We start from the raw sequence: 13,614 nt of genomic DNA, 5'->3' as shown, positions 1-13,614 counted from the left end.
CCAGTTGAAATAAAATGATAAAATTAGCAAAAAGCAACTGACACATTGAAGCCCTGCGGCAACTGCTTGTTTTGCGTGGTTGGAACAGTTCTCATTTAATATTGATTGTTCCTGTGGGACACCAACAACCTCACTTATTCACTCAAAAATGCAGCAATTAGTTCATTATAGATACATTGATCCACCGCGCATACAGCGGCTTGCATAGGTTTACACATCACTGCTAAAGTAACACATGGTTAGTTAGCATAATAGCCTAGTGATTTGCATTGAGAGATGATCTTATGGACCCCATGCCTATCTCTACGTATGGTGAAGGGTATGTGATGATGTGTGTATGTGATGATGTGTGTGTGTGTGTGTGTGTGTGTGTGTGTGTGTGTGTGCGTGTGCGTGTGCGTGTGCGTGTGGGGTGGGGGGGGGCAAGGGCCAAGGGAACTTTATCAGGATGCATAGTATCCTGATCCATGAAATAACTGGTCTTTAATAATAAAACTCTGCCTGCCACACAGGGGGGTGTATACTTATGCCCTCTGTATTTTAAGGAAGAACATTTATTTACAATACATTATTCATTCACAAAGAAAGTTGGTGTCCCTAAAAGGTTGGATTTTCCATATTTCTTTTAATTAAAGGCATTAAAGATCAATTTCCAAAAGAGTATTTTGTATTCGTCTTTTTAGTAAACTTTAGCATGGGTGTGTTAACTTATGCAATACATGTCACTGCTTTCTAAACACAACAACTGAACTGACTGGTTCTTGTACAGGGAATATTGGACACCGGGGACTCAAAGACAGACAGCATGCTGCAGGTTTGTGGACTCCCACTTGTTACTTACTCTCAGCCTTCAATCAGACATCAAGGCTGCAACTATAACGCTTATTTCCGTTATGGATTAATCTGACAGTTGCCAGTGACTGATTACATTTTTTGTACAGCCGGTATAAACGACAGCCAAACTATAAGACTCACTATTAAATTTATAATTTATTCCAAAGGAAAAATGAACTCTTGTGTTGTCTTCCCGGGTCAAAAACGGACAAAACAATTGACATTTTTGTCTTTTTTTCCAGACTTTTTTGTGTAGTTTTCACTAACACCACCTTACTACCACCTTACACTACTTTTTGGAATTCATGGTCATGATTCAATGGTCATTTATATAGAATTATGCCTAATATTTGGGTTAAAAAGCAGAAATTATGAATTATTTTGACTAATAGTTAAGATCAGGGGAATGAAAGTGATCAGTTGTACTTACAAAAAGCGTCGTAAGGAAACCAATCCATTTTTTGTGGTAATTTGGTTAAAAATGACCCATATTTCACATATAGACATTTTTTAAAGAGGTCAAATTTGACACGAGGACAACAGGAGGGTAAACATGGTTCACATTTGGGAAATATGAGCTGCTCTTCCCTTTTTCTTTTTAAAGAGATTAGCCAAAAGATTCAAAAAAGCTAACGACAACCAAAGTCAGTTACAAACGTTAGCTAACGTTACCGTGTCGCCATTAGCTAAATGTTAAAATAGCAACGTAATTCAAACATTAGCAAACGAAATAACGTGTTTAATGTGTTTTTAAAATACATAACGCAAATCCCACCGGTGGAGAAGCGAAGTTAGGGACGGGCTTTTAATGTCAAGGACTCTTTTTGACAGGTGTTAGCTTGTTTCTGTGGTTAGCTATCGCTACGTAACGTAACGTCACGTTACAGCGTTACCTTCTCTATCGGCGCCTGCCGGTGAGCCGCCAACGACCGTGCCAAAGACAAGACGGTGTTGAAGTAAAATCCTCTGCTTCCCCCTCCATTCAGAGACATGTTGAAAGATGCCCTAGTACAGTCAAACAAAAACAAACATCTTCTTTCATTCGCCCTGAGGAGGAAGTCCGCACTGACAACTACGGCAAGCGCAAGGTGGCTAAAAAAGCGCAAAGCAAGGTCACGGCAAACGCGTTAAGGAACCAGTGGAGGAATGTGACTATTATGGTATATTTACTTAAAGTGACAATCCTTAAACTTTCAGTCCTGGAGGATTTAAAATCCATAGATTCAGAGAGTTTGGGGCATAGAAGCAGAATGAATCTCATGTTATTTTTTAATGTCTGGAGTCTTTTTATATATATGAATATATTATATTTTTCCTTTTTCTCTCAAGGCACCAAATGACTATTTTCTTTTTAGGCACAACATATAGAGAGTATAGGGATACATACAATGACCAACCAAGCAGAAATTGATAGATAAACATGAGCTTCAAGTTTTTAAGTTTTGTGTGCATAGTTCAATTTGTGTGTGTGTGTGTGTGTGTGTGTGTGTGTGTGTGTGTGTGTGTGTATAAATGTAATGGAGAAAACTGTAATACATGATTTTTTTTCTATGATATGTCACGCTAGACACACAGTTCAAACACTAGAAATAAATACATATTGCAATACTTTCTTAGTGGGCAATAGGCCCCATTACATTTTTGTTGCCTCCTTCAGTAGAAGTGACTTAACATTTGTTTGAATAAATATATATTCAAGATCACAGCTTTAAGAAAAATTTCAAGGTACTTGACTTGGGTATTTCCCATTGATGTTACTTTACACTTCTACTCCACTACATTTCAATGGTAAATATTTTACTTTTAATTCCACTATACGTACATGCCTTTGTAACTAAAATTTTCATATTCACATTACTTGTGAAAATTATAATTAACAAAAATGATGTTTTATCGGTTAAGCTTCTTGACAGTGTAGATTAATGTGATATTAACACATCAATCCATATGCTACTATCTATGGTTCTAAAACAGGCCATTCTGCATAAGGACTACTTTTTTACTTTTGGTACTTTAAGTATATTTTAGAACGGATACTTCGGTACTTTTCCTTAAGCAAGACTTTTACATGTAACTGAGTATTTACACTATGGTTTTACTACTCTTAGTACTTCTTCTGCTAAGAACAAATACTGTAATGAAGTTGAGTGCAGTGAGTTGAAATGAACACGACGAAATGAACAATCTGATCCAATGTTTATTTGTGAGCATCCATGTTAGAATGAATTAGACTAAAGGCACAAGGCTTGGTTTTAACTTCTGGAGTTGTTCTTGTTTTGTTTTTTTTCTTCTTGAGAAAAGCTATTTAAATAGCTGTGACAGAGAGACTACATGTATGCAAGCTGAAGCTGAAAAAGGAGAGCATAAGATTTGTAAAACACTTAATTGCATTGCATGTAAACATGCCATACTCAAAACAACTCAAACTCCAGTCTATACCATGGCTTTATATATATATATATATATATATTTATATATTTCTTTATAATTAAGCAGCAGTTGGCACATTGGGTCATCAGTTTGTGTGTAAAAAGTAAAAGGCAATTAATGTAGTTAAAAATAAAAGAATCTGCAATAAAAGATATCCTAAAGCACTCACCCTCCCTGGAATGAGATGGAAGGCACTAGGAATGGCACTTCTCAAACAGGCAATTTAAATGTAAAAGCACACATTTATCAAAAGATATGATAGGTTTAAAAGATATGAATGTCTCAGAAACTACCTGGAATTAAACATCTGGCACCACCACAACAAGTACTGAGTAAATTATTAGTAGAATCCGTGTTGACTAAAGTACAAACAACATTCAATCATTTTTAATCTTAACAAGATCTCAACATGAATAACTAGGCACTTTTTATAGTATTAGTTTAGTATGTTAATGGATTTAAAACATCTACAACTTAAAAGTGAACCTTCTTTTCACCTTAACTACTGTTTTGTGCATTTCTTAAAGTTCTGTACAGATGCAACATAACTAAAACATAAACTGCATCTCTTTATGGATCCTACAATCTTGATTAATGTGACAATTGTGATTTAAGGCATTCTTAATGTACCTGTTGCCTCTGCAGCATGTGGCATCGGGATATAAATTATTTCATCATCAGGTACTGGATGAAATATCGCTGTTGAAACCACTTGCATATAAAGAGGACTTTCAAATGTTTTGATCTCTGGATATAATCTCTCAATTCAAGTATAATTTCTGTGTCTACAGTGTCTAAAATCACATTGTATTGGGGTGGGTGTTGGTTTCTTCTCGATTAAGTACATAAAGCATTAGTATAAGTACACTTATAGCGCTGCAGTCGTCTGTGCGGACAGTAGATCTAAATAAATGCCCCGTTCCCTTCCCTGAGCTCTTTATGAACTTCCCCATTCTGGAATTTAAGATAAAAAGGGAAGTGGAAGCATTGTCTATGCAATCTCAAACTTTTTTTAATGCAGACAATGCTTCCATGTGTCGTAATTGTGTTATAAGAACATACCAATCCCTATCTTTCACTCTGAAAATCACTAAGAGGTAGATATTAGAACCTAAAAACACGGTTTAAGAACTTGGCCGGGTTAATAATGTGAATGGCCTGTCCTAACGCTCCCGATTGTTGCGTAACACCGGGACGGGTCGACATCAGTCCGTCTTCCAAACAATGTTCAGGACCTTCACGACTTCCTCGTAGATAATGAAGACTATGGCCACGTCCATGCACACCCGACCCAGCCGGGGCACAGTACCTTTGTAGAACCTAAAGGGGACAAAGGACATGGTGAATACTTCAGGGCACTACATTAAACACCTAAAAGGTTCCAAACACTTACAAAGGTTATATAGAAATGCATTATCACAAAAACGTGGTCGCCTTGCCATGCAAAACACTACCCTGGAAAACCAGAGTTCTCCTGAGAGCACAATTTCAATTTGCTAACCATTCCAACAAATTTCATGAAAATCGGGTATAAAAGTATTGTTTCTGTAATCCTGCTGAAAAACCAAAACATACGGACAAACCGAACAGAAAATGACCTCCTTGGCAGAAGTAATAAAACCTTAATTTTTATTATATAACAATCAAAAATGGTGGCAGGCGGCTGAAGTGCCTTTAACCAAACCCATGTATTGCAGGCCCGAGAACGTCCACATCAGCGGGGTGTTAAAAAAACATGTTGGTGAATTATACGACCAAGTGGAGGGACAACATAAGCGGCCCCGGGATGGTACCATGACGTACTCCACAGCAGTGTTACCCCTAGAAATGACTTCTTTTCAACAAGTTTTACACCAAGGGACAATAAACCTTTAACTGGCTGGGTACATTTGCAACAAACACAAGTACACGCAAGTATTGTGTGCACTGTTATTGTTTGAAGGTAGAGAGTGACTGATTCGGAAGGGATTGTGTCCTACACTAACACCCCTTAAAAAACAGACTGTCTTGAGCTTCAGAGGTGCTGATGTTTTACTTTAGGACAGGGCCAGACTAGCCGTTTCCACTCTTTTACGCTAAGCTAAGCGTTTCCTGGCCAAAACTCCATATTTATCCTACAAACATGAAGGTCATATCGATCTTCTCATCTAACTCTCAGCAAGAAAGCCAATAAGCGTATTTCCCAAAGTGTCAAACTGGTCTATTAATATAAAAAAGGTGCATTCTGATTACTAGTTACCTGCCGCCTTGTGGTGGCTGACGTGTAGATACAAATATTGATGAATTATTGATGTGTAAAGACTGAGAATCCTTTAACAATATTAAGATTACTCCACCTGTCAAACTCTCCATAACTAGGACTATACTCTTTCTATTGTCATTCTTTATAATTTATACAAACTCTGTTTATGAACTTACGCTTTTGGTCCCTCATGCTTCATGATCTTCATAGCACAGTCCAATGTGCTTTTGTACTTGTGAGCTTCAAGACCCTTTGAAATAACACACGTACATGTTAGGCACTCTGCTCAGGGCTAAATTATGAGATTCTAAGGAGACAATGTTATTCAACCAACCTGCATTCTGGTCTTAACGACATCCAGAGGAGTGTTTCCAAACACGCTGGCAGCACCAGCAACAGCTCCAAACAGCCCAGTTACCAGAGGGTTAATAGCTTTGTTGGGGTCATCGCCTTTGTGTAAAAGAAAAAGATGATTGTTTGGCTTATCCTTTTGATTGAATTATTGTATTAAGATGGTAAAGCCATTCACTTACACACCTTTGTACCAGTTCCTCAGGGAAGTCATGACGTAGAAGCGGATGGCCTGGTTGGAGCCTTGTTTCAACACGGTGGCTGTTAGGCCTTGGTACGTCCCCTTCAGTCCTGCAGACACATCAGCACTATGAGATTTTGATCTAACGCAAAACTCCCTCACAGCCTTCCAGTTCAGGAACTAATGAGGAAGAGGCAGATATTATCCTCTAAATAATAGATGTGGTGACTCAAATGCAGAAGATGAGTCATTACCTGTACAGCACAATCCTTATGTGGTGGAGTTTGAAAAGTAGGTGGCAGTAAAATGCCTCAGACCCTGCACAAAGGAAGAAACCCTCCTTACCTTCGACTCTAATAATCTCCCTCACGCCATGGAAAAATCCCTTGTACTTTGGATTTGCTGATGTCTGATCATGTATGAATTTGACCTAAAATAATACAACAAGGGTTATTACAATTGACAAACCAAAGAGTCACAGATTCAAAATTGAAATGACTGCAGAAGTCCCTTAAATCGGAGACATGGGTTCTGCAAACTGTGATAAACGACAAGTAATGCTGCACTATGCAAAACATCATCAGAGAGATTTTACCGGGACAAATCTTTTAACTCTGGACTGGATGAGAGGAAGTTTTCTCTCAGCCATACAAACCATACAATGGTTTGTGCAAGGTTGGTTAAGATTGTTCTTTTTACAGCATGTTGCACTGACCCCAGTGGCCAAATAATGAATGCACACTTACATTTTTTTTTTTGTTACCTTAACTGTCTCCATAGGACAGACTATGAGCACAGCCTCTGCAACTCCAGCCCCAAGGCCACAGAGTAATCCTCGCGTACTGTCTAGTCTTCCACTTTCATCACGCATCTTATTACTGAGGAACTCAAACACCCCAAACCTGTCAAAGTTACCAGAGAATCAAAATAGGAAATAATTAGTACCACTTTCTCATAAGGAAAGGTTTATAAGTTGTTATATGTACATAGTGGTTTGAAAGCAATTATTAAAGCACAACTTTTAAATTGCCAAGTTGTTAAAAGAAATCCCTTTAAAAAGGTTGAAAACAAAATGTATTTATTAAATTACAGAGTTTGTAAAGGTTTTTAATAGAAACATTTGAGGATTTTCAAGGGACCTAAACCAAAAGTTCAATAATGATTCAATTTAAATAATTAAATTAATTGATGACTATAAGAACAATCTATAAAGCATCAGTACATTATGTTTTGACTAATAATACAACAATTAGTTACTAAATTATTAAGGCGACTGCAAATAATGACTTTTATTTTCAATGCTTTTTGATAAATCTGTTAATAATTTAAATAAATAAAAAATTAAAAAAAAAGGTACAGAGCCCATGTTGACATTTTAAATTGCTTGTTTTGTACGACTTACAGACCAAAACTCAACGATATTTACTCTACGATGATGTGAAACAGAGACAAGCAGATAATTATCATATTTGTGAAGCTGGAAGCAATTTGTGATATGCAGTTATATTGGAAATAAGCTGTTCATACATTCAGAAGTGTGTGTCTGTGCGTGCACAGGTGTGTAAGGTTAGAGTACCTGACAGCTGCTTTAGGTATAGAGCCATAAAGCAGTGAGCTAAGACCTCTGTAGAGACCCCTCACGCCATGACCGCTCACTGTCTGCTTCACACAGTCAGCTGCAGGACAGAGAGAGAGAGAGAGAGAGAGAGAGAGAGAGAGAGAGAGAGAGAGCTTACAAAACAATGAATTATTGCACCGGAATTAAAAGTCCAAACAGCAGCTGTTTTCTTATGAAACCTTGCTGCAAAAGTCCAGAGAACCGTGGAATTCTGGGTTCTAGGTGTGTCTTTCATACGTTTTCAAAGAGTTTTCACAGACAAACACAAGCTCTCATTGAACAGATAAACTAACTAACTACCCAAACGCACATCTATTTGCTCATATCTGCAACAACACAAGTCCACACTGAATGCTAGTGAAACAGACTCATTTAATCATATCTGTATTATTGAGGTTGTAGTGTGCACGTGAGCATAATGCAGTCCAGTTCTACACCACTGTAAACACTACAAGCTCAATAATAAACATATCGGTAAATGTTTTGATATATAACCCTATCACATAGAAAATATATATGTATATATAAATTCAACATACGGTGAACATGCACTCACCAATGCCTTTGTATTTGGGAGGATTTGCCTTCTCGTCAAGCTGCAGCTGTGTTTTAACGTACTCTGTGGGGAAGGTGATGCAGATCTCTATGCCTCCTGCTATTCCACCTGAAACATAACAACAACAAAAAAAAGTCATTAAGCACGGAGCTTTTTTTGGCTTTTCCGCCTTTAATATTTGACAGGACATTTAGGTGAGAAGGGGGAGAGAGGGGGGAAGACATGCAGGAAATCATCACAGGTTGGATTCAAACCCGGGACCTCTGCGTGGAAGCATAAACCTCGAAGTCCGTTTAAAGAAATACCACACGAGTGCATTTCAAGGGGAAAGAAGCATTCAGACAGTAAGCACAAACAATTGATCCAATCTAAACATGTACTTTACAAAGGCATGATATGTATTTCTTTGACTATTGCTCACAGTAATCCATAATCTCTTTGCAGTACTTGACGTTAAAGAAACCCTACTGAATATATACTTTTACACTCAAATACTTGTTTAAAAAACTACAAACTTTGGTTTAACAGCCAAATTAATCACACTGTTTTGCATGTAAACTACAGCAGAAGATCTCTGAGAATCTCTTTTATAACCAAGAAAAATTGGAAATTGTCCCAACCTCATTGATATTAAATCCAATCGGAAATATAACTGAATCGGGACTTTGTGAATCGGAATCGATCCGGGGGAAATCATTGGTGATACCAGCCCTAATGTCCACGGTATACTTGACTATTTATTTTGAACTTAACTCATACACCACACTTCATATGAAAACATGCAAAGCAACGTGCTCCAAAAAACAAAACAAAAACAAAAAAAACAAAAGTAGGTGCAAGGATCATAAAACAGCAGAAATCATTCTTTAAAAAAGAGATAAAATAATGAATAAAGGTAAAAATGAATAGTAAATAAATAACAATTGTGTAGGTGTAGTGAAATCCAGTTTCAGGGTAAAAGCTTGAGAAGATAATTGGGAATCTTTTAACCTGGAATTACACGCACATCAGTAATCATCAGAAGGAGTCCACCTAGTGTCTGTCTGCTCCACAGTGTCTCATCTCCAGTATTATCCAGCTCCACCTTAAAACCCTGCCTGTTACACATCTGCTCCAAAGTATCTCATCTCCAGTATTACCCAGCTCCACCTTAAAACCCTGGTTGTCACACATCTGCTCCAAAGTATCTCATCTCCAGTATTACCCAGCTCCACCTTAAAACCCTGGCTGTCACACATCTGCTCCAAAGTATCTCATCTCCAGTATTACCCAGCTCCACCTTAAAACCCTGGCTGTCACACATCTGCTCCAAAGTATCTCATCTCCAGTATTACCCAGTTCCACCTTAAAACCCTGGCTGTCACACGTCTGCTCCACAGTCTCTCATATCCGGTTTTTACCCAGTTCCACCTTAAAACCCTGGCTGTCACACGTCTGCTCCACAGTCTCTCATATCCAGTTTTACCCAGTTCCACCTTAAAACCCTGGTTGTCACACATCTACTTCACAGTGTCTCCTGTCCAGTATTACCCAGCTCCACCTTAAAACCCTGGCTGTCACACATCTGCCGTTGGACAGCCAACACTCAGCCGGCAGCTGATTGGCTCGGCTGATCTCAGTTTTGTCCCGCCTACAGACCCTCCCCCTGGTCTGACTCCAAGTCAAGGGGGTGTGTTGCCTACAGCACACACACTGTTCACCGTTAACCCAGAAAACATGCCAGATAGTGGTCTGATTCTTGGGAAGACAGGTTTGCTTGAAGTGAGGTGGCTGAGCAAGAAACTAACGTTGTTGCTTCTACTAACATTTGTAAATACGTACACAGGCCTCAAGAAGAGAGTAACTGTTTAAAAAACAACAACACATTGTTGTAGAAGCACAAAAAACTGAAGCCTTGAAAAGTAGAGCTGCAAAGAAGAATTGATTAGCTGTCAACTAGTACATTGATTGCAAACTATTTTGATACTTGTTACTTAAAAGTGTTGTTGTCTTTTATGAAATAAAAAGTGAAAACAATTTGAGTTTCTTCACTCCTGTGAGTTGAAGACGGGAAACTGATGGGGGTTTTTCACCATTTTCTAAACCAAACAACTAATCCATAAACCGAGACAACAATCAACAGATGAATCGCTAGATTAAATGCTGTACTCTGAAAAGTAGAGGATACATGTTTAACATGTGTACATGTTTGAATTCATCCTCCCAGATTTTAAAAAAAAAGGGCGCTTTGCTGGAGCTTGTAACATGCATTCTTTCTACCAAGATGTCATGCTGAGAAAACAACACACCAGTTGTGCTCGTGCAATCACAAGATTACTGGTCTTATTGTACCAAAACATCAAGTGCATCATGGCTGCACACCCAGGCATTCCTTTGGTTAGAGACTGGCTGAAACTACAAATTAGGCTTGCATCATAAACACAGTCATCATCATCATCATCATCAACGTGGTCTGCACACAAGCCGCCATGTTGTACCTGCGTTACGTCCTCGTATTCAAGCTGGAAAGAGGAGTAGAACCAGTTTATCGAGCCCAACAGGTACTAGAACACAACGACACACTTCAGTAGGAGTGAAAGTCGGGGGAGGGACAGTCAATGTTTATTAAATACTTCAACTTAAACCAAGTAGTCTGCAGTTCTTCAGACAAAACTTCATTTTTTAACCCTCGACCTGGACATTTTTGTTTTCCAAAGTCAACATTTAAAACGGAAAAACCTTTTATAAAAAGGTTATGGTTGTCTTTTTTGACCCTTTTGTAGTTTTACCCCGATGTTTTTATCACTTTTTCAAATTTTTGTGGGTTTTCGCTCAAATTTTTAAAAGCTATATTCGTCAATTTTTGGAAATTTGTTACTTTTTTCGACGTCTTTTAACATTTGTTCACATTTTATTCACTTTTATGCTCGCTTTTTTACACTTTTTTAAAGTTCTTTTACCAGTTGTTTTTTCTCCAAACGCCATAAAATAAAGAAACACCCAAATTAAATTAAAGTAGGGGAGCGTTGTTGGGAACAACCACGTTACTTTTTTGGAAAATTTGTTTGAAAGAAACCCAGATTTCTGATACTATCTAAACGTTTTGGATAGGGGTCAAATTTGACCTGAAGCCAACAGGAGGGTTAAACATTTGAGATAGAAAACATAACTTATACGTGAAACCTGTTATTTTATGTTCTGATACATAAGGCTAGAATAGTGTACGGTAATTATTAGATAAGGTTTGTTGTGGACAACAGTTTTCAAGGAATACTTCAACATTTAGTGACATCTTTACTCCCCCCCCTTCATGTTTCTACATTAAAAGGTCCCATATCATGCTCATTTTCAGGTTTATACATGTATTTTGTGTTTCTACTATGCATGTTTACGTGCTTTTATGTTCCAGAAACACTTTATTTTCCTCACACTTTCTGTCTGAATATGCCTGTCTTCACCCTCTGTCTGAAACGCTCTGTTTTAGCGCCTCTCTCTTTAAGCCCCCTTCCCAAAAAAAAAGCCCAGTCTGCTCTGATTAGTCAGCGTTTCCGGGTCTTTTGCATCTCTGCTCTCCTTGTCTCTGCATCGTCTGTGCAGCCGGGGAATGATCGTAACAGCACTGTAGCACCGCAACAGTAACAGAATTCCCGAGGGCTTGTTTAAAAGGTCCGGTTTCTAAATCTGGGCTGTGTGTATTTCTCTGTGGATCTCTGTAGACATCATTGATACGCCTAAATCTGCTTTCTAATCAAACATGACATGGAAATCTTCCGTTTTCCAATATAGGACCCTTAAGTATGAAGCTACAGCCAGGAGTTGAATAGTTTAGCTTAGCATAAAGACTGCAAACAGCTACCTTGGCTCTGCCCAAAAGGTTACAAACAAAGTTACGAGCACCTCTAAAGCTGATTAACAAACATAATACATCTTGAATGTTTAAAAACTGAAGAGTAAAACTACAAACTGTGCTTGTTTTTTTTTGATGCAGTGACTTCCTGCGGCGGGGCACACAGCCACCTCCCAACAGTCGCCATTGAGTCAGTGTTTATTTGGGGGGGGGGGGGGGCGGAGCAAGACACCACACGTTCCCCTCCAACACAGAAAAAACGCCCTGACGGTTACTGCAGGCTTTATGCTAAGCTCCCTTGACAGATCCAAGAGTGATGTCGATTTTCTCATCTAACTCTATGCTTCTCTCCCAAAATGTCAACTATTCCTTTAAAGTTGTTGTTTTTACAAGTTTTTTGCAAATGATAATCATATATATGAAAAAATAAAGGTAACATACAAGCTCCAATTAAGATTTATCCGGAGTTTGCCCGTGGTATAATAAAGATGCTGTCTGTTTTAATAGGGATTAATGGGGTTTTAAAGCCTTGGCATGTGACGTAATTATTCTCTTGTGACTCGCTAATAGATGCTTAGTCATCCTTGAATTTGGGCTGGCCTATCTAGACATGTTTACCATACATCAGGACTGCAATATACTCTTCCTTACACTAGTTTTGATGCACATCAGACCATGACGGATTAACATCTTGACCTTTTATGCCTTTTTTTTGCAAAAAGCTCCTGAACTGAGCATGTAACAGGCATGTTGTAACCCAGGTGGATGTGTGCAGAGGCTGACGGAGCAAAGTGCATTGTCATCGTGGCAACATGGGAGACCCAGAGGCCTCCAAGCACACGGTAAAAAGGACACCAGGTCAATAGAAAACAGCAACCATAATGCTGATGGTCAAAAAATGAGAACAAACTAAAAACGTTTCTTCAGAACATTTAAGGTTCAACCATTATCATACCTCCTTCAGCCATAATGCCTATCTATTAAAGGCAGTGCATTATGGAACACACTTCCCTTTTTTTATGTACTAAATTTGACTATCTTATGTCTTTTTTACTGTAACCCCAACCTGCCTGTTGGACTGCAGATGGAAATCAGCCCTCGGGCTACAATCTGGCACATTTACGTGTACTGTTGTGCTTGTTCATCAATGTGCATTGTCCTAAATTTATAAATAAAAGAAATCAGCAGCATCATATTCATCAAGTCAAGTCTTTCTTCCATCCTGTAATGTTGCAACGCTCCCAATAATGATTGCCCTGTAGTACACTGAAGTTTGACCATCTATCACTGATTGACTAATAAGACAGTCAGACAATCAACAGTTCATGTCGGTCAGGTTACTTTGAAAATGATTTGTAGTAGAAAGATACTATGCATCCTGATAAAGTTCCCTTGGCCTTTGGAATTTAAATAACCCCATCATCACATACCCTTAACCATACATAGAGATAGGCATGGTGTTATTTCAGTTAGCCTAATAGCTGGTTTGTTTTGCATTGAGAGATGATCTTATGGAAAGTTCCCCATAACAATCTCTAGGTATGATGGTGGTGGTGGTGGTGGTGGGGGGGGGGGG

The 13,614-nt window shown here is 38.5% G+C and overlaps 2 protein-coding genes across 3 annotated transcripts in view; both read right to left on the bottom strand.

Moving 5' to 3' along the window:
* The window catches only part of pi4kaa (phosphatidylinositol 4-kinase, catalytic, alpha a), a 41,727-nt gene extending 39,811 nt beyond the window's left edge, over nt 1-1,916 (bottom strand). For both annotated transcript variants that reach the window (XM_034896046.1, XM_034896047.1), the window contains exon 1: nt 1,728-1,916. In XM_034896046.1, the coding sequence (XP_034751937.1) occupies nt 1,728-1,826 (99 nt within the window). In that variant the 5' untranslated portion in view covers nt 1,827-1,916. The remainder of the gene's footprint in view (nt 1-1,727) is intronic.
* A 1,097-nt stretch (nt 1,917-3,013) lies between these two features.
* The window catches only part of slc25a1b (slc25a1 solute carrier family 25 member 1b), an 11,620-nt gene continuing 1,019 nt past the window's right edge, over nt 3,014-13,614 (bottom strand). Inside the window, exons 2-9 of the mRNA XM_034896173.1 lie at nt 8,213-8,320; nt 7,615-7,714; nt 6,802-6,940; nt 6,384-6,468; nt 6,044-6,148; nt 5,841-5,956; nt 5,683-5,756; nt 3,014-4,584 (exon numbers count right to left, since the gene is read on the bottom strand). Of these exons, the coding sequence (XP_034752064.1) occupies nt 4,470-4,584; nt 5,683-5,756; nt 5,841-5,956; nt 6,044-6,148; nt 6,384-6,468; nt 6,802-6,940; nt 7,615-7,714; nt 8,213-8,320 (842 nt within the window). The 3' untranslated portion in view covers nt 3,014-4,469. The remainder of the gene's footprint in view (nt 4,585-5,682; nt 5,757-5,840; nt 5,957-6,043; nt 6,149-6,383; nt 6,469-6,801; nt 6,941-7,614; nt 7,715-8,212; nt 8,321-13,614) is intronic.

Source organism: Etheostoma cragini, chromosome 16 (genome assembly GCF_013103735.1).
Source record: "Etheostoma cragini isolate CJK2018 chromosome 16, CSU_Ecrag_1.0, whole genome shotgun sequence".
Classification (NCBI taxonomy): Eukaryota; Metazoa; Chordata; class Actinopteri; order Perciformes; family Percidae; genus Etheostoma; species Etheostoma cragini.
The sequence above is the reverse complement of the archived record's forward strand: the minus strand, read 5'-3'. Positions and strand labels throughout refer to the sequence as shown.